General features: G+C 34.8%; 1 protein-coding gene and 1 pseudogene across 2 annotated transcripts in view; both read left to right on the top strand.

Moving 5' to 3' along the window:
* Positions 1 to 17,682, top strand: part of LOC123282355 (ubiquitin carboxyl-terminal hydrolase 25-like) — a 56,570-nt gene extending 38,888 nt beyond the window's left edge. Inside the window, exon 6 of one of the 2 annotated variants that reach the window (XM_070487741.1) lies at positions 16,565 to 17,682. In XM_070487741.1, the coding sequence (XP_070343842.1) occupies positions 16,565 to 16,648 (84 nt within the window). In that variant the 3' untranslated portion in view covers positions 16,649 to 17,682. Of the gene's footprint in view, positions 1 to 2,710; positions 3,720 to 16,564 lie in introns of those variants that run through there. The other variant, XM_070487740.1, reaches the window with a different exon arrangement.
* LOC139040762 (olfactory receptor 5D18-like) overlaps positions 2,715 to 26,482 on the top strand; it is a 38,006-nt pseudogene continuing 14,238 nt past the window's right edge.

Below are 26,482 nucleotides of genomic sequence, written 5' to 3'. Positions count from 1 at the left end.
TTGATAGAAAACTAAAAACTATTAAAAAATAGGTATTTTAGAACTGAAAAATATAACAAAGTCACAAAATCAATGGATGAATTATAGCAGCATATTAGAAACAGCTGAAGAGAGAATTAGCTAGACAGTTGGTCTGAAGAACATTTTCAGATTAAAGCCATGAAATGCAGATAAGAGCATATAAGAGATTTTGAACATGGTGAATAGTACTAACATAGTGTATGTGTGGTTCAAGGGAGAGTAAAAAGAGAATAGGGCAAAAGTAATATTTGAAGAAATGACTGAGAGTGTTCAAAACCTAATGAAAGAGATTGAGCTACAGATTCAGGAAGGAATAGGAATCAAGTAGTATGGACATAAAGAATACTGTGACAAGGCATATCATAATAAAACGGAAAAAACTATAGACAAAGAGAAAATCCTAAAAGTAGCCAGTTGGAAAAGGTATATATCACCTCTATGAAGGAGCAAAAATAAATCTAACAGCTGACTTCTCAACAGAAATGCGATCTTTAAAGTGCTGGAAATACTAACTGGCCATATAGAATTCTAGAACTAGCAAAAATATTACAAAAATGAAGTAAAAACAATTTTCATTTTAGCAGATGGTGAAATAATTCACCACCAGCAGACCTACACCAGATGAAATTCTACTGGGTGTTCAGGAAGCAGGAAAATGTTCTCCAGCGGGAACTCAGAGCACAGAAATAGGACTGGGATTCTCCTAATTTGTCCATATTCTCTTTCCAATTTAAATTCCTCATAAGAACAGCCCATACTTTGCCCCCCTTACTTATATCTCATTTCTTCAGTACTTATTACTGCTGTTCTTCTCCCATTCTACTGAAAAGATGGTTTTCTAATTGACAACTCCAAGGGTTGTTTTTCCTGCCCTTACTTTACTGGAATGTGGCAACCTTTGAGAGTAATGCTCATCTTGTCCTTCTTAAAATTTGCCGGTATTCTTTGATGTGCTTCAGAATCTTCTGTGGTACTTTGTGTCTTTGTTGACACAGGTTCCTTTTAAAGCTCCACTGTTATTCTGATACACAGCTATATGTGAAAGCCCTTGGTTTCTCTACTCCTTTTTCTTCTGTGATCTCATACTCTCCATTTCCCTTACTATTCTTATTTTGTCTTTCTCATCGTTCCTCTGGCTTTTAAATGATTCTTTTTCCCTAGGATTCTGAGCTTGGTCTACTATTATTGTATTCACATTTTTTCTGATTTATAACGTCTATACTCATTGTTTTAACTTGTAATCACAAGATTGTGATCAGGGCAGAGACTTAATATATTTTATTCTCTTTTGCCTGTCTTCCTTGTGTCTGGCCATGTAGTGAGTGCTCCATAAATATTTGCTAAATGAATAAATAAATGAATTATCTCATGTTCATGTTGTTGCATTAAGAAATACTTCCAGATCGCAAGATAACCAAAATATTTTCCTACAGTTCCTGTTATCAGCTTTATGGTTTTACCTTTCATATTTAGGCCTTTAATCCACATCTATATCTATATATCTATATCTGACTCTATTTCTTGTATATACTAGGCCAATTTTCCAAACACCCACCTACTAAACAAAACTTTGTTTTTATTTGTAGTGCCACCTTTATCTATGTGTTAGTCAAGTTGGCTAACCCATCTTTACTAAGATTTAATACATCATTGCCTCCTGTCCAGTGATTTTCAAACTTTATCAACTGTGATTCTCAGAAAGGAAGACAGTCTACGTTGTAAAACACTTTACATGTACACATGTATATAAAATATATACAAGAACAATTTTACAAACAGTATCCTGTGGTGAATTTACAGTGTATGATATGTTCTGATGTTTTCCATTGCATTTTATTTCATGTTTTAAACATGTTCATCGTGATAACATTAATGGATTATAAGTTATAGTTTAAAAAACAGCTCCAGGAAACCTTCCCACGGACGTCTTTCATATGCTCTCGTTATGCTCTGTATGATCTGAATTAGAGTATCTTGGAATCATATTTCTATTGCTATAATTATATGTGTGTCTCCTTCTAGGTTGTGTGTCTCCTTGAGCACAGAGATAATATGTAATTTCTTTGCTCTGCTATCACTGAGCATCTGATTTATTTATTTATAAATAAATTTGTTTATTTTAAATGAATTAGAATTATTTATAAAATAAATTATTTATCATTATATTATAACAGATAATATAATAAATAATATAATATATTATAATAAATAATATAATATATTATAATATAATATACAATAAATTTATTATTAAATAAATTTAAATTATTATAAGTTTATTTGTGCTATATCCTTGTAGAATTGATACGTCTAGATAACTCACAGTGAACATAATGTGTCTGAAAAGTTGTAGACTTTACATTTGTTTATCTTCTATTTTGAGGAAACTGTTAAGCACGTAGTAATATAAAGAAAGCTTTAGTAATAAAATATGGTGTGGGGTTTTATTTTTGCATTGTCCATGTTTCTGCTTTGTAACACAATAAATATTGTTAATGATCAAGAATAGTATGTTAAGGTATAAGAAATTTGACTTTTTCTTGGGGAGAAAATAGTCTTATGCTAATTGCATCTGTTCTGTGTATAAGCAGTATAATTGTCAAAAACAAATCTCTAAGACCCGTCATATTTTTATGGTTTTGTTAATAGAATTTTCCCTTAGTTATCTTAAATTGTTGTTCTTTTTCAGTCATTATTCAATCTTTTGGACTTTAGAAGATTAGTCCTGAATTATAAGCCTCCATCACATGCTCAAGATTTACCCCGAAACCAAAAGGTAAAATACAAAAAGATTTTTAAGCAGAGCATGTATGATATGGTCTTCCTGTATTATCTGTGCTTGTTTTAGGAGCACTTGCCCCGTCAAGTGTGAAACAGTGTCAAACTTGAAGGTCAACCCATTAATCTCACTTTAGTAATTGCTTTTTTCCTTCCTTTTGAGTTGTCAAATTTCGGTAAACTTTATAGCTTACAATTTACAGTTCAAGGTCTTTCCTCAATTGTCTGCTGAAAACTTGTGTAGAAATCAAAAAGTTTTTCTATTGTTTCTGTAGATAAGCCCTTGAGAAGATTAGTTTTGCACTGGCTGTCTTTGCAGTACAAATGTATAACTTATATTTTGTAAGTTAATGTTGTTAGGCAATATAATGTGAGAGCTCAGACACAGGGCCAGATTGTCTAGGTTCTGGCTGTGAACCTAGAGCCAGTTACGTGATCTGTCTTTGTTCAGTTTGCTTATCTGAAAAGTGTAAGTAACAACAGTAGTTATTTTATAGAGTTACTGTGAGAATCAGATGAGATAAAACACATAAAGGGCATAGAAGGGCCTGGTACATAGTAAGTACCAGATGTCAACTCTTGTCTGTTATTATATCATTTATATTAGCTTTTAAAAAGATAAGACTTGATTTGCATGCAGAAATTCATACTTAGTGGAAAAAAATTGCTTATGGAGACAGTATGCTTGAGTATAGGGCTTTTCTGGTCTTGTCATTAAAGAATTTGTAGCCCTGTAGGGAACTAGTCTCAAAGATATAGAAGTTAAAATTTTAGGTTTCAGTAAAGTCTTGAACTTTGTGTGACCTATTGTTAGTAGTAATGATACATTATTAAACTATAGTTTTCTTTTAGTGTATAATTTTGAAAACTTTTACTGTAAACATAGGAAACATTTATAATACAAGCCAGTGGGAATATAATTTGATTTATAACTAGCTTTTTAAGCTATAATCATTGGGCTATAAAATGTCAGGCTGATAAACAAGCCGTTTTTAAAAGGGAACTCAGATCACCTGACAACCCCTCATACCTCCAGAGAAATTAAGAAAAACTCCTTCAATCATTACAGTTTGTACATGAAACTTTTTGAACCTATTGCTTCCTGTTATTGCAGTTTGTTATTATTGGTGGTTCTTTCTTCTGATGTCTCAGTTGAATTATATTTATAATTTATGTGACATTATTTAGAATTATTACTTCTGGTTAGGTATTCATATGTATATTGACCTTTTTTGTATGTTCCGGGATTTTAGGGCTTTACAGAGTTTTAATTTCTCAGTTGTAGCAGATTTTTGGCAAACTGAATCCTCAGTATATATAAAGGATAATATCTCACTTGCAAGTGGGATTTTTGTAGGACTGCAAGATTGGTTTAGTGTTTAGAGTTCAGTGTAATTCACCGTTTTAACACACTGAAGAAAAAAAACCATATGATTATCTCAGTAGATGAAGAAAAAAGGATTTGACAAAAGCTAGCATCTATTCATGACAAAATCTCTCAGAAGCTAGGAATAGCAAGAAACTTTCTTATCCTGATAAAAGCTCATTTATGAGAAATGTACAACTTATATAATATTTAATGTTGGAAAGGCTGAATGCTTTTCTCCAAAGGTCAGGAGCAAGCAAGGATGTCGGCCCTCACTACTTCTATTAAGCATTAGACTGGAGTTCTCAACCAGTTTTATACAGCAAGAAAAAGAAGTAACATGCATGTTGGAAAGGAAGACAGAAAGCTGTCTTCTTATGTATATGACTTGACTGTCTATCTACAACATCCTAAGTACTCTCCACCTACAAAAAGATGCTAGAACCAAGAAATGAATTCAGCAATGTTATATGATACAAGGCAAACACACAAAGATCAGTTGTATTTCTAAATACCAGCCGCACACAATTGGAAATTTAAATTAAAAAAATACTTATATACAATAGCATATAATATGGAATATTAGGGCTAAAGTGGACAAAAGATATATATGAAAACAGCAAGATATTGTTGAGAGAGGTTAAAGAAATAAAGTGATATATTATGTTCATGGATCAGGGGATTCAATATTGTTAAGATATGAATTGTCCTCAATTCAATCTATAGATTCAGTGCAATCCCAGTCATAATCACAGCAGGCTTTTTTATCGGAATTGACAAACTGATTCTAAAATTTATATCGAAAATCAAAGGATATAGAATAGCCATAGCAATTTAAAAAAGAAAGACAATGTTGGAAGAATTCATTCTCAGGCTACAGTGATCAAGACACTCTGTTATTGGTGAAAAGATAGTCATGTAGCTCAATAGAACAGAATAGAGAGTCCTGAAATAGACCTACATGTACAGGGTGAATTGATTTGAGTCAAAGTTGCCAAAACAATTCAATGGGCAAAGGGAAAATCTTTTAAACTAATGGTGTCATAGGCAGAAAAATAATTCTCAACTCTTACAGGACACTATAGGAAAAGAAATTCATAATAGGGTATAAACCCAAAAGGAAGAAAACCATAGGAATTCTTGAAGAAAACACAGGAGAAAATTTTAGTGTCCTGGGTTAAGAAAAGATTTCTTAAGTAGGACAATAAGAAGGCACAAATCATAAAAGAAAAAAGTGATAAAATGGACTTCATCAAAATTAAAAACTTTAAATCTTTGAAAAATTCATACAAAATGAAAAGACAAGCCACAGACTGGGAGAAAATATTCTCAAAACATGTATCGGATAGAGAGTGGGCGGAGCAAAATGGCGGGGTGAGCTGACCTGGGATTCTCTCCCCTCCAAAATACAACAAAAGATTGGAAGAACTGAATTTCAGAGAATAAACATAATGCCAGCTCGTTAGAGACCTACAATACCAAGAAGGCGGAGATCATAAACCTAGCTTTAAACCTTCGGAGGAGCTGGAATGGTGGGAGAGAACATCGCTCCCTCCCCTAGAGTCTGCGATCACTGCCGCGCGGGTCGGGAAGGAGCGGGGGAGGGGCCGCGTGACCAGGGGATCATCCAGGACTCCTGCCGCTGATTCAGTGGAGACCCGCTGATGGGGGGGAAGCTTCCGTCCTTGGGGACCCTATAAATCAAGGGCCTTGGGAGACCAGAGAACAGAACTGATGTGAACCCAGACCAGCGCGTGTGAGTAACAGCCACTCCCCCCCAGCAAAGCCAGTGGGCGCAGCCATCTTGCCCCAAGGCAGAGAGCCAACGCCACTCTCGACCCCCATCTAGTGGCGACAGGCTGTAACTGCAACTGAATTCTACCACCATGAGAAAAAACCGCTCCTCTACCATCCAGCAATTTATAAAAGCCCCAGACCAGAAGGAAAACAATAAAAACACAGAATTAAGTCCTGAGGACTTGGAATTAGGTAAACTAAGTGATAATGAATTCAGAGCAGCTATAATCAAAAAACTCAATGAGGTAGCGAGAAAGATAGAGACACAAGCCGAGTTCTGGAGTTACTTCACAAAAGAGATTGAAATCATAAAGAAGAATCAAACAGAATTACTTGAAATGAAAAACACACTGGACCAGATAAAACAGAATACGGATTCCCTGAATGCCTGTGTAGGCAACCTAGAGGAGCAAATCAGCATAATCGAGGACAGACAGGCTGAATGGCGCCAGACAGAGGAAGAAAGAGAACTAAGAATTTAAAAAAATGAGGAAAATCTCCGAGAGATAATGGATTCAATGAGGAGTAAGAACATAAGGATCATAGGAATTCCCAAGAATATGGAAAAGGAAAATGGAGCAGAAAGTGTGCTTAACGAAATTATAGAAGAGAACTTCCCAAATCTAGGGATCAACGGAGAAATGTGTGTAGAGGAGGGTTTTAGATCTCCTAGATTTGTCCATGTAAAAAGACCCACCACAAGGCACATAATAGTAAAGTTGGCACATAGGAATGATACGGAAAGAATACTCAGGGAAGTAAGGAAAAAAAAGAGAATAACCTATAAAGGAGCTCCTATCAGACTGTCAGCCGATTTCTCTACAGAAACCCTACAAGCTAGGAGAGAATGGAGTGATATATTCAAAGCTTTAAAGGATAAAAACCTTCAGCCAAGAATACTCTATCCAGCAAGAATTTCCTTCAGATATGAGGGAGAAATTAAATCTTTTCCAGACAAACAAAAGTTAAGGGAATTTGTAACTAAAAGCCCTCCATTACAAGAAATCCTCAAGAAGGCTCTCATACTTGAAAAAAGGAAAAAGGGAGAAAGGGGACACAAGCCACAGACTAGGGAGACCGATGGATAGAACCAAAACAGGATAGCAAATATTCAACTATAGCATTAGGGTAAAAATAAGAAAACTACCAAAACAAGGACGATCTTAGCACTCTAACTACCAATTAATAAGACGAGTTGGAATAAAAAATGAAAATAATTATTTAGGAGGGGAAGAGCAAAGGGTCTAAATCAGTATTGGTCGAGTAAGTAAGAGACCAGCAGAGAATAGACTATATTATACACGAGATTCTAAGTACAAACTTCAAGGTAGACACTAAAATAAAGTACAGAACAGAGTCACAAATCATAGATGAGGAAAAATCTAAGAAACCCAGCATAAGAAATTGCAGTATTAAATGGATAGTCTAAAGCACACAGTAAGAGAAACACAGGAAAACAAGATAATGAGCGACAGATTGACAGCATTAAGTCCACATGCATCAGTAATCACTCTCAATGTGAATGGATTGAACTCTCCAATAAAAAGACACAGAGTGGCAAAATGGATTAAAGAACAAGATCCAACAATTTGTTGCCTCCAGGAAACACACCTCAGCCCCAAGGACAAACACAGACTCAGGGTGAAGGGGTGGAGGACAATACTTCAAGCAAATAGCAAGGAGAAAAAGGCAGGAGTTGCAATTCTCATATCAGACCAAGTGGATTTCAAAATAAGACAGGTAAAGAGAGACACAGAGGGACAATATATAATGATCAAAGGGACACTTCATCAAGAAGAAATAACGCTTATAAATATCTATGCACCCAACACAGGAGCACCAAGATTCATAAAGCAACTATTAACAGACCTAAAGGAAGATGTTAAAAACAACACAATAATAGTAGGGGACCTCAACACCCCACTCACATCAATGGACAGATCATCCAGACAGAAAATCAACAAGGAAATAGTGGAGCTGAATGAAAAACTAAAACAATTGGACTTAATAGACATATATAGATCACTCCACCCTCAAGGAGCTGAATACACATTCTTCTCAAGTGCACATGGAACATTCTCTAGGATAGACCATATGTTGGGAAACAAGACAAGCCTCTACAAATTTAAAAAAATTGAAATAATAACAAGCATCTTCTCAGATCATAGTGCTATAAGGCTAGAAATTAATTACAAGAAAAAAGCTGAGAAAGGCACAAAGATGTGGAGACTAAACACACTACTGAACAAGCAATGGATCATTGAAGAAATTAAAGAAGAAATAAAAAATTACCTGGAAACAAATGAAAATGATAGCATGTCATACCAACTCATATGGGATACAGCAAAAGCTGTATTAAGAGGAAAATTCATGGCAATACAGGCACATCTTAACAAACAAGAAAAATCCCAAATAAGCAACCTTAAAGCACACCTAACTGAACTAGAGAAAAAAGAACAAATGAAGCCCAAAGTCAGCAGAAGGAGAGAAATAATAAAAATCAGAGCAGAAATCAATACTGTTGAATTGAAAAAGGCAGCAGAAAGGATCAATGAGACAAAGAGCTGGTTTTTTGAGAAGATAAATAAAATTGACAAACCACTAGCCAGACTTACAAAGAAAAAAAGGGAGAAAGCTCAAATAAACAAAATCAGAAATGAGCCAGGAGAAGTAACAACAGACTCTGCAGAAATACAACAGATTATAAGAGAATACTACAAAAAACTATATGCCAACAGAATGGATAACCTAGAGGAAATGGATAAATTCTTGGACTCCTACAGTCTCCCAAAGCTCACTCAAGAAGAGGCAGACAATTTGAACAGACCAATCACAAGGAAAGAGATTGAAACAGCAATCAAAAACATCCCAAAGAATAAAACCCCAGCACCAGATGGCTTTCCTGGGGAATTCTACCAAACTTTCAGAGAGGATTTAATACCCATCCTTTTCAAGCTATTCCAAAAAATTAGGGAAGATGGAACACTTCCTAACACATTCTATGAGGCCAACATCACGCTGATCCCAAAACCTGACAAGGACACCACGAAAAAAGAGAACTACAGGCCAATATCACTGATGAACATAGATGCAAAAATTCTAAACAAAATTTTGGCAACCAGAATTCAGCAATTCATCAAAAGAATCATACATCAGGATCAGGTGGGATTCATACCAGGGACACAGGGATGGTTCAACATCCACAAATCAATCAACATGATACACCACATCAACAAACTGAGGAATAAAAACCACATGATCATCTCAATAGATGCAGAGAAGGCATTTGACAAGATCCAACAGCCATTTATGATAAAAACTCTGAACAAAATGGGCATAGAAGGAAACTACCTCAACATCGTAAAGGCCATATACGACAAACCCATAGCCAACATCGTACTCAATGGGCAAAAACTGAACGCCATCCCCCTGAAAACAGGAACGAGACAAGGATGCCCTCTATCACCACTCTTATTTAACATAGTACTGGAGGTCCTGGCCAGAGCAATCAGGCAAGAAAAAGGAATAAAAGGAATCCAAATAGGGAGGGAAGAAGTGAAACTCTCGCTGTTTGCAGACGACATGATCTTATATATAGAAAACCCCAAAGAATCCATTGGAAAACTGTTAGAAGTAATCAACAACTACAGCAAAGTTGCAGGGTATAAAATCAATTTGCATAAATGAGTAACATTTGTACACTCCAGTAATGAACCAACAGAAAAAGAACTCAAGAATACAATACCATTCACAATCGCAACAAAAAGAATAAAATACCTTGGGGTAAATTTAACTAAGGAAGTGAAGGACCTATATAATGAAAATTACAAGGCCTTTCTGAGAGAATTGGATGACGATGTAAGGAGATGGAAAGACATTCCATGTACGTGGATTGGAAGAATAAACATAGTTAAAATGTCCATTCTACCTAAAGCAATCTACAGATTCAACGCCATCCCAATCAGAATCCCAATGACATTCTTTACAGAATTAGAACAAAGAATCCTAAAATTCCTATGGGGCAACAAAAGACCCCAAATTTCTAAAGCAGTCCTGAGAAAAAAGAACAAAACGGGGGAGGCGTCACAATCCCTGACTTCAAAACATACTACAAAGCTACAGTAATCAAAACAGCATGGTACTGGTACAAAAACAGGTGCATAGATCAATGGAACAGAATTGAAAGCCCGGAAATAAAACCACACATCTATGGACAGCTTATCTTTTTTTTTTTTTTTTTAAAGATTTTATTTTTTCCTTTTTCTCCCCAAAGCCCCCCGGTGCATAGTTGTGTATTCTTCGTTGTGGGTTCCTCTAGTTGTGGCATGTGGGACGCTGCCTCAGCCTAGTCTGACGAGCAGTGCCATGTCCACGCCCAGGATTGGAACCGACGAAACACTGGGCCGCCTGCAGTGGAGCACGCGAACTTAACCACTCGGCCACGGGGCCAGCCCCTGGACAGCTTATCTTTAACAAAGGAGCTGAGGGCATACAATGGAGAAAAGAAAGTCTTTTCAACAAATGGTACTGGGAAAACTGGAAAGCCACATGTAAAAGAATGAAAATTGACCATTCTTTTTCACCATTCACCAAAATAAACTCAAAATGGATCAAAGACCTAAAGGTGAGACCTGAAACCATAAGGCTTCTGGAAGAAAACGTAGGCAGTACACTCTTTGACATCAGTATTAAAAGGATCTTTTTGGACACCATGCCTTCTCAGAGAAGGGAAACAATAGAAAGAATAAACAAATGGGACTTCATCAGATTAAAGAGCCTCTTCAAGGCAAATGAAAACAGGATTGAAACAAAAAAACAACCCACTAACTGGGAAGAAATATTTGCAAGTCATATATCTGACAGAAGCTTAATATCCTTAATATATAAAGAACTATCGCAACTCAACCACAAAACATCAAACAACCCAATCAAAAAATGGGCTGGAAACATAAACAGACATTTCTCCAAAGAAGATATACTGATGGCCAATAGGCACATGAAAAGATGCTCATCATCGCTGATCATCAGGGAAATGCAAATCAAAACTACACTAAGATATCACCTTACACCCGTTAGAATGACAAAAATATCTAAAACTAATAGCAACAGATGTTGGACAGGTTGCAGAGAAAAAGGAACCCTCATACACTGCTGGTGGGAATGCAAACTGGTGCAGCCACTATTCAAATCAGTATGGAGATTCCTGAAAAAATTAAAAATAGAACTACCATACGATCCAGCCATCCCACTACTGGGTGTTTATCCAAAGAGCCTGAAGTCAGCAATCCCAAAAGTCCTATGCACCCCAGTGTTTATTGCAGCATTATTTACAATAGCCAAGACGTGGAAGCAACCTAAGTGCCCATCAACAGACGAATGGATAAAGAAGATGTGGTACATATATACAATGGAATACTACTCAGCTGTAAAACAGAACAAAATCATTCCATTTGCAATAACATGGATGTACCTTGAGGGAATTATGTTAAGTGAAATAAGCCAGCGAGAGAAGGATAATCTGTGTATGACTCCACTCATATGAGGAATTTAAAATTATGGACTATGAACAGTTTAGTGGATATCAGGGGAAAGGTGGGGTGGGGGGTGGGCACAAAGGGTGAAGTGGTGCTCCTACAACATGACTGACAAACATTAATGTACAATTGAAATTTCACAAGATTGTAACCTATCATTAACTCAATTAAAAAAAAAGGAAAAAAAAGATGCTTTGTATGGTTTTAATCTTTTTAAGTATACTGAGGCTTGTTCTGTGGCCTAACATTTGGTCTATCCTGGATAATGTTCCTTGTGCACTAGTTAAGAATGTGCATTCTGCTTTGGTTGGGTGGAATGTTTTATATATGTCTATCAGGCCTAGTTATTTTAAGTGTTGTTTAAGGTCTCTATTACACTATTGATCTTCTGTCTAGATGTTTTATACGTTATTGAGAGCGGTATATTGAATTCTCTAGATATTATTGTAGAACTCTCTATGTCTGTCTTCAATTCTCTCAATTTTTCCTTCATATACTTTGAGACTGTTAAAAACAAGACAGGTCCAAAATGGAGTCAGTTATGCTAATTCCAACATTACCAAACCAAAACTTGACTTAATTATAGTTTTGGCTCTTCCAAAAGTGGAATCTGAAGTCGGTCAATCAGGAATTGTCTGATCCTCACTAGTCAGGTAATCTGCATGATAGATTCCTGCCATCCCCTAAAGGAAAGTAACCTTGCAGCAACCAATCTGTTTTTATGCCTAGTATAACTTCCTTGTTCCTGCTCCCTTCTTCCAATAAAAGTCTTTCATTTTGTATAGTTCTTCAGAGCTCATTTCTATCTGCTAGACTGGATGTTGCCTGATACAGGAATCATGGAATAAAGTCAATAAGATCTTTAAAATTTAACAGGGCTCATATATATATATACATATATATTTATAATTGTTATAGCTTCTTGAGAAACTGAACCTTTTATCAATATATAATGTCCTTCTTTTTCTCTTGTAGCCATTTTTGACTTGAAGTCTATTTTGTCTCATATTAGTACTTCCAAACCTGCTCTCTTTTGCTTATCCTCTGCAAGGTATATCTTTCTCCATCATTTCACTTTCAATCTATTTGTTTCTGTGGGTCTAAAGTGAGTCTCTTGCAGACAGCATGAAGTTGTCCTCCAGGCTTTGCAGATTGGCTAAGGGCTGGGACACTCTTTCAACAATCAGCCAGGCTTATACTGAGCCTAGGGATCTGCCAAAGATGAAAGCCTAGGGTCTTCTCAAGTTCTTTCTGAGCATATATCTTTCCCTGAACATGAACATATCTTCCTAATTCCCCCATATTCAGACGTGCTTTTGAATGTCCTAATTTCCCGAATAAACTCTGCTCTGTATTTTCTGCTGGAATTTAGGCATCAGTAGATTCTTATTCATCTTGCAGTGTTTTCACGCAATACCCATTGTTATTCCCACCTGAGATTTGTGTTAGATGGAAGAAAAGATACTTTGTATCAGTCTTTCACGTAGCCTCCTAGCCTCCAGACAGATAAGAATAGACATACACAATAATTTGCAAATATGATTGTTTCTGCTCCCTCCAGAACGAGAGTTCTGAATCCCACACTGGGAATGCAGGCTACCATTTCAATACTGCAACCACACCAGGGAGAGGGTGGCCAAGGGCAAGTAAAAATGCCGCAAAAATTTGCTACCTCTTTTAAGTTACTTTTTATTTTTTGTTTTGTTTTATCATCACCTTGGTTGCTGTACATCTTTGGTGGTTTTCCAGTTTTCTGATAGTTTGTTCTGGCAGTATTTGCTTTTTTCTTTTTTTGTGATTCTGGAGGAGCAGGAAAGCTGGGAGTGCCTACTCAGCCATTTTAATACATCAAGGTATGCACAAGAAGAAATAGAAAACTTGATTTGAGATATTTGTTCATTTCATTTTCATGAATAAGAATGATAATTGGCTTCTCTCTCCTTTACTTTACAAGAGGAATGGAGAGTGGTATTTTGTTAAATGCTGGGGCCTGACAGCTCTAAATGAATTCTATAAAAGTCTTTAGATTTCCCAGAATATAGGAAAAGAATGAAATCTGCATATCTCATTCTAAGTATCAAATTTTAAAGATAATATTTTAAAAATGTGATTAATTTCTCTTGCGAACAGATATGCAAAAATCTGAAATAAAATTTTTGCTATTGAATTCACTAAGCCTTTTATAATAGTATATTTAAAAATAAATGTATGAGACAGCATCAGAAAGCTTTCCATTTTATTTCACGTATGTGTTACATTGGTTTAGCATAATAAGAAAAGTCCTGGCAAATCTAAAGAGAAAGATAAATATGAGGTATATGATAAAAAATGACAAAATTATTTATAGTATTTGCTTATTATCTTTCTAATATCTATAGGATATCTTTTTTATTTTTTAAAAAAATTTCTTTTTTTCTTTTCTTTTTGCTTTTTCTCCCTAACTGCCCCCAGTACGTAGTTGTATATTTTAGTTGTGGGTCCTTCTAGTTGTGGCATGTGGGATGCCGCCTCAAAATGGCCTGATGAGCATTGCCACATCCATGTCCAGGATCTGAACCAGTGAAACCCCAGGGCAAGGAAGCAGAGCACGCGAACTTAACCACTTGGCCACGGGGCCAGCCCCAGGATATCCTTTTTAAATATTGATATTGGTAATGTTTTCTTTTTCTTTTGATACAAAAGCTGTGCATTTACTAATTGTATTGATCTATCCAAAGACCCAAATATGATTTCATTGATTTTTTTCCTATTATTTTTTTCTTCAATTTCTTTATTGAGATCAGTCAACTCTCTTTAGGTATAATCTCTTTTTTCTATTTAGGTTGTATTTTTTTGAAGTTTTTATTCAAGGCATATTTTTAATATTTCTAAGGTACTATTTAAGGATATTTAGTTCAATTAAAAATGTTATGTTATAGTTTCCTTCTGCTTATTTTGTGTATACTATTTTGGGGATTTTTAAAAATCATTTTGACTCTTATTTTGTGTCCCTCACCCCCCTTATAGAAACAGTGTGTGGATATAGACATTTTTATTAACTTTGTGCACTAAGTTGAGGGGTCTTTTCGGTTTACAAGATTTCTGGTTTAAGAGGCTTTATTGCTTTCTTCTGACAGTCTAGTGAAGTGAAGTGTGTGTGTAGTTTAAAAACAACACTTACATACTTCCTTTTCTCTTAACCATTACAACTCTAAAGGATGCTGTCCTTGTTTTCCTTCCCTACTTTCCTTTAGAAATATTTTTCATTGAGTTTTTCACCTCAAATCCTATATAATTGCTATACTTTTTCCTGTATCCAATGCTGTCCTCTATCAGACTTTGGAGGTGTTTTTAATTATTGGTTATGTAAGAGGAATTTTCTTATTGATTTTATCTGTTTTATATTACTAACAGTATCTCCACTTCCCTTTTCTCTTTTCTAAACCATTTCTTCAGACTTCTTCACTGGTCACTCATAGAATTATGGTAATTGGAGGGCCAGAGATAGTTTTTTTTTACTTTTGATAAATATTTCTCTACTTATAGGCATCTTCAACTTCATAAGATTATCTTCCTTACAGTGATGCAGAAAGTGTGGGAAGTTCATTTGCTTTATCTGGTCTGAATGGGTTTTGGGCGGATGAGTGGGAAGATGGAATTTTAGGTGTTATTATCTTAAGACCTTCTTTTCGACCTTCGGAATGGAGTGTTTATTTATTTTCATTTAATGAGTTTAATAATATCAATATGCATTTCCATAAAATTTCTTCTGAAACTTGCCTAGTATATATCTCATATAGTAATTTTGCAGTCGTGGTCTATATTTTTCCTTTGTTATTTTCTAATGGCGTGCTTTTACATTTTCAAATGGAATGCCTTATTGTTTGATAAACATTGTTATTAGTTTATATTTGGATTTATTAGTATTCAGGGAATGCTGTTTACATTTTTATCTATTTACGTTGTATCTATTAGTATTCAGGGAATGTTATTTACATTTTATTTTTTGTTGGATTTATTGTGGTTACTCTTGGTTTAAAATATAGTCAGTTTTCATGAATGTTCATGTGCAGTTGAAAAAAATTGTATGTCTTATTACTGGAGTTCCATGATATATATGCGATTGTGTTATTTGGGATTATAACCTTAGTTACTAAATGTCATTTCTTTTTCTTTTCTTTATTTCTCTCTTTTTTTGTGCGTGTGAAGAAGATTGGTCCTAAGCTAATATCTGTTGGCAGTCTTCCTCTATTTATTTTCTCCTCAAAGCCCCAGTACACAGTGGTATATTAGAGTTGTAGGTCCTTCTAGTTCTTCTGTGTGGGATGCCACCACTGGCATGGCTTGGATGAGTGGTGTGTAGGTCTACACCCACATTTCAAACAGGTGAGCAGTGGGCCAAGGAATTGGAGCATGCAAACTGAACCAGTAGGCCACTGTTTTTTATTTTCCTTTTGTCTTGAATTGAGAGTCTCTGTTACTTCTCCTCTCATCTCTTATAGTTTTTGGTTTATGGAAATCATTGCTTTGTCATTAGATATATGAATATTAATAACTGCTATATCTTCATTGTGGATTCTAGCTTTTGTAATATAGTGTTTGTTTCTTTTACTACATTTAAAACTTTGTGGTCTGCATTTTCCTTTGTCACATGTCATGATTTTGACATCATTTTATTTCCTTTTTTCTAATACCTTTATCAAATTGTAATTATTTTTTTAGTTTTAACATGCATACAAAAAAGTGCATGAAAGCCAGCATGTGTTTTTACAAAATCAGCACCGCTCTGTAACTAGCATAGAGACCAAGAAGAAGGACTTTAACAAAACTCAAGGCACGCTTGATCATTTTCATTTACCAACCTTCTCTAATTCAAATAAAATTACTATATAAATTATAACATCAATATTTTATGTTTTTAACTATAAAACTATACAGAATATTTTTGTATCTAGTTTCTTATGCTCAGCATTATATTTATAACATCTATTCATCTTGTTTGCAAATTTCTTTGAATATATCCCAAATTATAAAGGTAAAAATGTTGATGGCTTTTTAAGTTTTTTTGTTTTTGTTTTTTACTTTGCAGGTATTACAGATAGTGGCAGTACGAAGAATCTTGCTATATTGTTTGATGAACATAAATATTTCCATGGGGTATAGACCTGGGTAAATTTCTGAGTAGTATCTTATGCATGTGTTTATCTACTTTAAACATTATGAAACGAGACACAGAGCTAAGTCTCTCTAGAGAAACTCATGCAGCTATAATAATATAAGACATACTATATTTTAAGTAAAATAAAATTGCTAAATATAAAGAGGATTATTTCTAAATGTTATAGAGCTCTACCAACTAAGAAGAAATTACAATTCAAATATCCATACACTTGATAATAGATCTTCAAAACAGGTAAAGAAAAGATCCAGAGCTATAAGAAGAAATAGATAAGTCCTTCATTGCCATGGCAGAATTTAACGTACTTCTCCCATTGATGAATAAACAAGCAATACAATATCTAAGAATATAGAAGTTGTGAATTACATAATTGAAATATTTGACTAGTTAACTTTCAAAGAATATGACTACCAACAAAAACAGCATACGTATGTTTTTCAGTGCACATAGAAAATTTACTACAATTGACTATTTGCTGGATCATAAAGCAAACCACAACAAAGATTGAAGGACTGAAATCATTCAGAATATTTTCTGTGACAATGAAATTAATTTAGGGATCACTAACTTATTCTTCAATTTTAACTTTACTGAATCTCCTTGTTTATGAATTTCTCATGTATATAGCACAGTGTTGAATTTAAGCATGTCCTTAAATTTATTAATCAGTATGTTCTGTTTCAGTTCTGTAATATTTTGTCATGTATAAGATATTTTACATCATACACATGCATGTATATTTATACGGATATGTAATACTCATAGGTGTGTATATATCTAGAGAAATGACTTTTCACCATTTTGGGTTTTTTGCTCATCTTTTAAGGAAGGTTTGTATTTTTGTCTTTATACTAATATCTGTATATATTGTTGATCCCTTTTATTTGTGTATTTACTTATTATAAATGAATTGAAATGAACTGTTAATGCTCTTTATTACTCAAACTGTGTGATGTGTAAGCAACCAAGAGACAACACATTACTCCTAGTTTAAAATTAATAAACAGAAAAACAGGATAAAAATAAAAGGTGAGTTGATGCTTGAATTGTTACGTAATTTATCATCTTTGCACATATAGTCCCTTATCCCTGAAAGAAAGAGGATGGAATAAACGATCTTCAAGGTATATTCATACTGTGAACATCTTGTTTTCTATTCCTTTTTTCTGTTACTCTTTAGAGAAATTAATACACTGTGATTTTAGTGTCTTGATTTAAATTATGGTATCACTTTGCCATCTAGTCGTTATTGTATTTGTACCACTTGTAAAGGAAAGAAATTCATACTTTGCTACTATTTGCAGAGGGATTTTTGTAGTACTGGACCTTATGAAAGAATTCTGCCAATTCCTATATAATTTGGTTGATAATGAGATTACAAATAGATGAAAGCTGAACTGGCAATGTTGGAAGTAAGTGAAACCAATATTTCTTTCTCTTTATGTCAAATTAGAATAACCTTAAGAAAAAAAATTACCTCTTTTCTAATAACAAATAAGACTAAACTGAGATTTAAGAGATTCAATATCAAGTGTACCTTAACTCTTTAATCTTTTCTGAAATATGTGCCAGATTGTAGACTCAACTTAGATCAGAGAAAGATGAAGAAAATTGCCTGTAATCACATTAATTGAGAGTTATACTACACACAGAGCGCTAGTCATGGGCATACAGTTTATACTTTCCATTATCAAAGCTATCTATATCTCTATCTACCTATCTACATCTATACTAATATCTATATATCTCTATCTCTAGCTATATATGTATATATCATACTGGATTTGGGAGGCTATTTTGAATTGAATTTCTTCTTATTGTATGCTATACTTACATACTTATATATGCTTGCATGAATGGTATCCTCATTTGAAGGAAAGAATTAATAAGTCTTACATTGAACCAAATCCCTTTTGGTTAGGAAGGTTAGAGCATGCTACTTAATTAGTGTAAGAGTCACTTTTTTTGAAAGGGTGGTTAAACCAATCCATGAGATACTTCTAATTTCTGAGATCTGAGAAACATAAAAATAATTTAAAAACAATAGAGTATTTGGGAACGCCCAAAATGAAGTGATCTTAGCTAGAGCTCCTATGAATATGAGGATTAGTCACAGAATATGGGAAATGCAGAGAAACATCGTAGAGTTTTGTTGTTTTATTGAGGAAGACTAGCCCTGAGCTAACTGCTGCCAATCCTCCTCTTTTTGCTAAGGAAGACTGGCCCTGAGCTAACATCCTTGCCCATCTTCCTCTGTTTTATGTGTGGGATCCCTACCACAGCATGGCTTGCCAAGCAGTGCCATATCCACACCTGGGATCCGAACCGGCGAACCCCTGGCCACCAAAGCAGAACATGCGCACTTAACCGCTGCGCTACGAGGTCAGCCTAAGGAGTTTTATTGTTTGTCTACATTCTTCCTCAAGAACCTCCCCGTTCCTTTTACTTACATTAAAGTTTTTATCTTTATAACCTCTTCTTATATCCTATTAATAAAATTGAGCAACAAAGGGATGCTAAGAATCATTCATACTATTCTATTTTTGGACACTCTGGAGAGAAAGTTCTTTTTCTTAATTCTGAAATTGGTTTTCCTGTGGTTTTTAATTTAATGGAATTAATTCTCTTTCTTGAATACACAGTAAACAAGACCAGCCAGTCTTTCACATTTTAGCCTTGAAATATTTGAAGACATTGGTCAGAGTCTCCTTTTACTTTTCTTCTGTGTTCCAGAAATCTCGAGGACATTAATTGGTTTATTAGATGCTTTATTGCAATATATATTTCTCACTGCTATTTACTTGACACTGCAGGGTACCTACACAGTTATTAATAGTTATTGGGAACCACTGGCTCACACAATGAGATGCTATCCAGGACACAATGCTTCCTTCCAAATTAAAATGAAAATGGGAGTTGCCTCTTTCTGTCTACATAATCTATTTATGGAGTCAATATATCATAATATTAGAATGGGATCAATTTCATTCACAATATCTGTACCTTTTGACAACCACAACTTCTTCATCATTCCTTACTTGTTCTGTTGGCATGGGATCCTATTAAAGAGTTCAACCACACTGACCCCAACTGCATTCTCTTCACAATTTGGCTCTTCTGATCCTCCAACCTTATCTTTTACTGCTACCTGCATAAACTCTACTTCTAGTTGATAGGAACATGAGCATCCCTATTACTACATTGGCTCAGACTATCTTCTGCTTAAAAATTATTTTGTTTTGCTTTCTTGTCCCTGCAATCCTATCTTAACATTATAGTTCAGCTGGAAGTTCAAAATCCTATTGTGATTTTGCCAATAAGAAAAAAATCTTGGATGTTATTCAATTATCAGAACTTATGAAGAGTATTCCTAATGTGCTTGACAACAGTTTAAAGTAAAAAAAAAGAATGATAAAACAATGAAAACTTTGTGCATAGTGATCATGTAAAAAGTGTAGTATCTTTTTTTTTTTAAAGATTTTATTTTTTCCTTTTTCTCCCCAAAGCACCCCAGTACATAGTTGTATATTCTTTGTTGTGGGTCCTTCTAGTTGTGGCATGTGGGGCGCTGCCTCAATGTGGTTTAATGAGCAGTGCGATGTCCGTGCCCAGGATTCAAACCAACGAAACACTGGGCCGCCTGCAGCGGAGCGTGCGAACTTAACCACTTGGCCACGGGGCCAGCCCCAAAAGTGTAGTATCCTTTAAAACAGCTGTTGTGTTTGATAGGTGGGGCTTCCCCACTGAGTCTGTGCCTGTGCCACTCCCTGTGACCATGGTGGGATCCTGGACTCTCCCACTGGTCAAGAGAATAACCACACAGGGGCTCAGCATTGTCTCCACCTGCTCCCACAGTCTTGCCAGTTGTACTGCCCCTTTGGGGATGCTGTAATACTGTGGACATTTGTGGCAGCTGAGGGCACTTTCCTATGTGCTGCAGATATGCCACATCTGTTCCTAGGGCACACCAGCCTTTGTGCTTGGTGGGCAGGGCTTCTCCACTAACACTGAGCTGAGTCTCTCCCTGGAGCTGTGGTGGGACTGTGGATTTTCCCACTGGACAAAGGAGTGATCAAGCTAGGGCTCAGGGTTGTTACCACCTGCTCCCGTGGTCCCACTGGGACTCACTTCCCCTTATGGGAGTACAGTAGAGCTGCGGGAGTTTAAGGAAGCTGGGGGTTTGTTCACCCAGAATTGCACTTGGAAGTAAGAATAATCACTAGGCTATTTATTTCATTGAATGCAGCAGTCACTAAAATAATCTTCTGGCCAATGTAGGGGTCAGAGCAAAACACAGAAACAAAGAGCTCGATCTTCAAGATCATAAACAAAATTACAATGAGTACCACAGGAATATAAAATATTATAAGAGAATACTATGAAAAATTATATGCCAACAAATTGGACAACGTAGAAGAAATGGATAAATTTTTAGATTCTTATCAGCACCCCAAAGTGAATCAAGAAGAAATAGAGAATCTGAATAGATCCATCACAACTAAAGAGATCGAAACAGTAATCAAATACCTCCCAAAATAAAACTCCAAGACCCAGATGTCTTCTCTGGATAATTCTATCAAACATTCAAAGGAGATTTCCTACTTATCTTTCTCAAACTATTACAGAAAATTGAAAAAGATGGAACACTTTCTAAGACATTCTATGAGGCCAACATTACCCTGATATCAAAGACAGACAAGGACAACACAAAGAAGGAAAATTACAGGCCAATATCACTGATGAACATAGATGCAAAAATCCTCAACAAAACACTGGCAAATGGAAGACAGCAATATATTAAAACAGATCATACACCGTGATCAAGTTCTATTTATACCAGGGACACAGGGATTGTTCTGATTTGCAGGAACATCTGCTAATGAATCAATGTGATACACCATATTAACAAAATGAAGAACAAAAACCACACGATCATCTCAATAGATGCAGAGAAAGCATTTGACAAGATCCGACATCCATTTCTGATAAAAATTCTCAACAAATTGTTTATAGAAGGAAAGTACATCAACATAATAAAGACCATGTACGAGAAACCCACAGCCAAATCATACTCAATGGGGGAAAACTGAAAGTTGTCCCTCTGAGCAAAGGAACAAGACAAGGGTGCCCACTCTTACCACTCTTATTCAACATAGTACTTGAGGTTTTGGCCAGAGGGATTAGGAAAGAAAAAGAAATAAAAGGAATTCAATTAGGCAATGAAGAATTGAAACTCTTGCTGTTTGCAGATGACATAATTTTATATATAGAAAACCCTAAAATATCTATCAGAAAGCTATTCGATGTAATCAACAATTACAGCAAAGTTTCAGGGTACAAAATCAACTTACAAAAATCAGCTGTATTTCTATATTCTAATAATGAGCTAACAGAAAAAGTCAAGAACACAATCCCATTTACAATCACAACAAAAATAATAAAATATCCTGGAATAAATTTAACCAAGGAAGTGAGAGACCTATACAATGAAAACTACAAGACTTTGCTGAAAGAAATTAATGATGACACAAAGAAATGGAAAGACATTCCATGCATATGGATCAGAAGAATAAAGATAGCTAAAATGCCCATGCTACCTGAAGCAATCTAGATTCAATGCATTTATCTTCTTTCAATGCATTCATAGTTCTAAGAATCTATTCCAAAGATAGAGTAACAAAACTATGTATAAATCACATATTCCCAAGCATTATTTATAATATCCATAGACTGGATAAAATCCAATATGAGGGTTGTTGATTAAACTATGGGTCAGAATAAAGAAGTATACAGCTATGAAAATGGAAAAAGGAATCTTTCTATATATTGCAATGGAGTGCCCTACAGGAGATTTTCTTATGTGAATAAAGACAAGACAGAAAATTTTTGTAGTGTGATAAATTGTGTGAGAGAAGAGGGAAAGATAAAACAAAAACTAATAAAGATAGGAAGAGATGAAAGAAAACTTTTAGGAATGTAAGTTATAATTTAGCTTTGATTTGGGGGAATGTAATATTTTACATACTTTAAAAGACATATTTATCTCAAAAAGTAAACAAAAAATCTCTAAAATTTAAAACAACAACAAACGAATCTATAATGTTGGACACATGGTCACACAGTGTTTCTATAAAAGACTTTAAACACAGCGTTTTGAGAGTATATCCTCATTGTGTAATGTTTATTTACTATAAATTAAATAAGTAACTATTGAAATATCGTTGAAACTAAAGTTGCAAACATAAAAGAGTTACAGCTCTAAAGGAAGAGAAGATATGCAAAAAACTTTTCATCTTAATTTGAAATAGAAATTTAGTTTGAAACACTTTTTCTCTTAAAAATAGTGTCACTCATAGTGACAACCTGGTAGCAATGAACATCCCTATTCCCAAAATTTTCTCTAAAGGGAAATCTTTGATCTCTAAACAGAACCAGAACTTTTTGGAAAAACAAATGATTTGAAGGCTGAGGTAGAAAATGTTATGACCCTTAAGCAACTTAATTTTCCAGAAAGCAAGAATGTTTTTAACAGCTAGTTGAATCATTTCAAAGAGATATAGAAGGCAGTTTGAAATGGTTCCCACTGGCTTACAATTAACATAAAAATGAATGTTGATTGCAATTAATTTAAAGGCATGAAATATGTTTAAATGTAAACATTTAAATCCAGATGCCAACAACACAAAAAATAATGTCACTGGTTACTATTAAATGAACTTTGCTGGGGGATCAAATCATTACTTTGAAAACTGGTAAATAAAGAAGATAAATATTTATACTGGCTTTCCTTTATGAACTTTATATCAGGATTACCTAATAGTTTATGAGGGGAAATTCAGAAGAAATAAGAGCAGATAAAAGGATTGAGTTGATAAATCACAACTTTGGAGCTCCCAATAAAAAATGGATCAAGGAAATGCTTTCAATAGATAGTAAAATCATTAAGTGAAAAGTTGATAAGAACTGTTAAAAGGAAGTAATCAAGCTGACGCTACCTGAATCCACAGATCAGACTAAGTGGCACTAAAATTTGGAGAACTAATTAACATGTACCTTACAATTTGGTGCAACCAGAAGTAGTCAGAACCACCTATGAAGAATTCTTGCCTAAAAGAAGCAGAGTGAAACTGAAGTAATAAATCTTGATGTGAGTATCAATTTACAAACATTGGTGCAGGAACAAGACAAATGACAAAGCAATAAGCTAAATACAGAACTTGCAGCATTCTACAAACGGTCCATGTTTTCCAAAAAGTTACCCGAACACACATATGTGTACAAACTCATACACGCGTGCAAACACACGAGGAACGGTACATAATAGAACATAATGTTACATAATAGAGAAAGCTTAGTTATAGCAAGGATATTTTTTTGATTTTTGAATCAAACTAACTGTAAAAATATATCTTTGAAGCAATTGGGGAAATTTAAACATGAGTTTGGTATTAAATTATTTAAGAATACATTATTATTTTTATTAGGTGTAATTTTGACATGAGTGTTTATTTGAATGTTTATTTTATCAGTTTACATTTTTTATAAATTCCTTTTAATGACTTAGTTCTGTTAGCAAGTGGATTGATAGAGAAATATAATACCCTAAACATATAATTATATTTTAACTGACACAAATTTGTAAGACTGGAAGTCATGGACTCGCTGTCCCTAAAATGTCTCAACCCTTCAGGACAAAGAACACCACACGTAGTCCTGTTTTCTGGGCTTCACACAGCACTTTTGGCCAAAAATACATTTGGGACAGGAAAAATATCGGTGTAGAAAGCAGTTCTTGTAGTTCCTTGTTTTGAGACTTGCAGCATTGGCTGAAGTACTTTTTGTTTTCATGAATGCCTTCAAAAGACTTAAAGTTTGAAAATTACATTGATAAACCTCTTTTACATTTACAATCTCAGTTTATATTGCAGACCTGAATTTATTTCATGGTAGTTTATTAATGAAAATGTACTGCAAAAGTGCTCAACTAATGTCATCTCATATTTTGTTATCGTTCTAATAAATAACAACACTGTGGCATAAATACAGCTTTAAAGGACATCCATAAATGTCCCAGATAGATGTCCTTGTTTTTCTTTCTGCCATAAATAATGTCATTCTGAAAAACCCATTGTATTTTTACAAAAGGGATTTAGAAGGCATGAAATATCACCACAAACTGCAAATTATTGAGATGCATTAAAAAAAAACAAACCTGATTGTCGATTTGAAAATCAGTAGTATTTGCTGCTGCCTTTGGCAAAAACTCAACACTCTTCCCCCAGGTATTTGCATAATTTACTCTCTCACTTCATAATGGTCGATACTCAAATAACACCTCACTATGGTCTTTGCTGAGCTCCCTGTTTAAAATGACACCTTCAATTTTATGTTTCTTCCATTTATAATTACAGGAAATTATGTATTTTTTTGTTTTTTTGTACCCCCAATTACATATAAATTTGTTGACAAAGGGGAGTTCTTTGTCTTTTTCCCCAATACCTAAGAGAGTACCCAGCTCAGGGTAAACCTGTAATAAATATTTATTGAATCAATGAATGAAGGAAAGAAAAATTAGCAATTATGTATCCCTATTACGTACTCAACCTTCTTTCCCTGGTTTCTGACTAGAGAGAAAATTCAGCAGAGTGCACATTTGTTTTGGCATGTTTTTCTTTTATTTTGACTGCCCAGTTTCAATAATCACATCTAAAGCATCCTTATTGTTCTTTGTGAAGTATCTCTTTTCTCAAACTTAAACCCTTCATGGTTCAGGTAGGTTTGGCTCTATTCCCAGTTCCTTGAAAGGTCATGTTTATCATTCCATAAAGATTCATGGTATACTTACTTTATGCTAGTCACTGTTCTAGACACTTAGACTATATCAGTGAATATATTCTCTGCTTTCCTGGACATTTTATTCTAGGAGGGGGAAACAAACAATATGAAAGAATGTAATAAATAATGATTAAACATATATTTGAACCATGTTACATACTTGAAACACTAAATTGGGTAATGCAGTAACCCCTGGAGTATAATAGTATGTTCATGGAAGTTTTCACTGAAAAGGTGCATTTGAACAAAAACTTAAGGGAAAGCATTCCACGGTAGACAAAAAAAGTGGTAGAAAGGACCATAAGGAAGGAGTGTGTGATATTTTTTGAGAAACAAAAAGTGAGGAACAAAAGCCAGGCGGCCAGATTAGCTGGAGAAAGTAGAGGGGAGAAAGAGTAATAAAATAGGACAGAGATTTTAAAGTAACAGGACAGACGGTTTTCCCAAATTAATATTTAACTTTGTAAATATCATTGCTTTAGCTCTCTATGGATCACGATGACCTAAAAGATGAATCTTCACACTTGTCCGATATGGTAAGAATGGATGGTATAGAGGAAGAGGGTTGTGCCCAGCATATAGTAGTCAATCAGTTAATACCAGATAATGATGACTTCTATAATTACATAGTTTTGATAATTGTAGGAAGGTGTGGAAGTGATTGGGGGCTGGAGGAAGAGACTAAATGAAACTTCATTTCATATAAATAAAATGCCCCTCATGTTGCTCCAGGTTTTCTAGTACACAAGAATTACATCAGAGAAAAGTCATTGATTTTAACTGTTTACTTAATGACCTCAAGACAATGGGGCAATAGGTGGTCTCTAGGGTTCCTGTCCCAAAGGTAGTGACTATAGCTATAAGAATGCATACATCACTCTCAACCTGCAGTGGTCCTTCCTTTGCCATCAGCAGATTTGTTTTAAGATTCTGCGGAAAGATTGATGTTAATTTCAATGTGTGGTATGTAGAAAACAACATGAGGGATGGAAC

The sequence above is a fragment of the Equus asinus genome, chromosome 17 (genome assembly GCF_041296235.1).
Source record: "Equus asinus isolate D_3611 breed Donkey chromosome 17, EquAss-T2T_v2, whole genome shotgun sequence".
NCBI lineage: Eukaryota > Metazoa > Chordata > Mammalia > Perissodactyla > Equidae > Equus > Equus asinus.
This window is presented reverse-complemented; position numbering and strand designations above follow the sequence as displayed.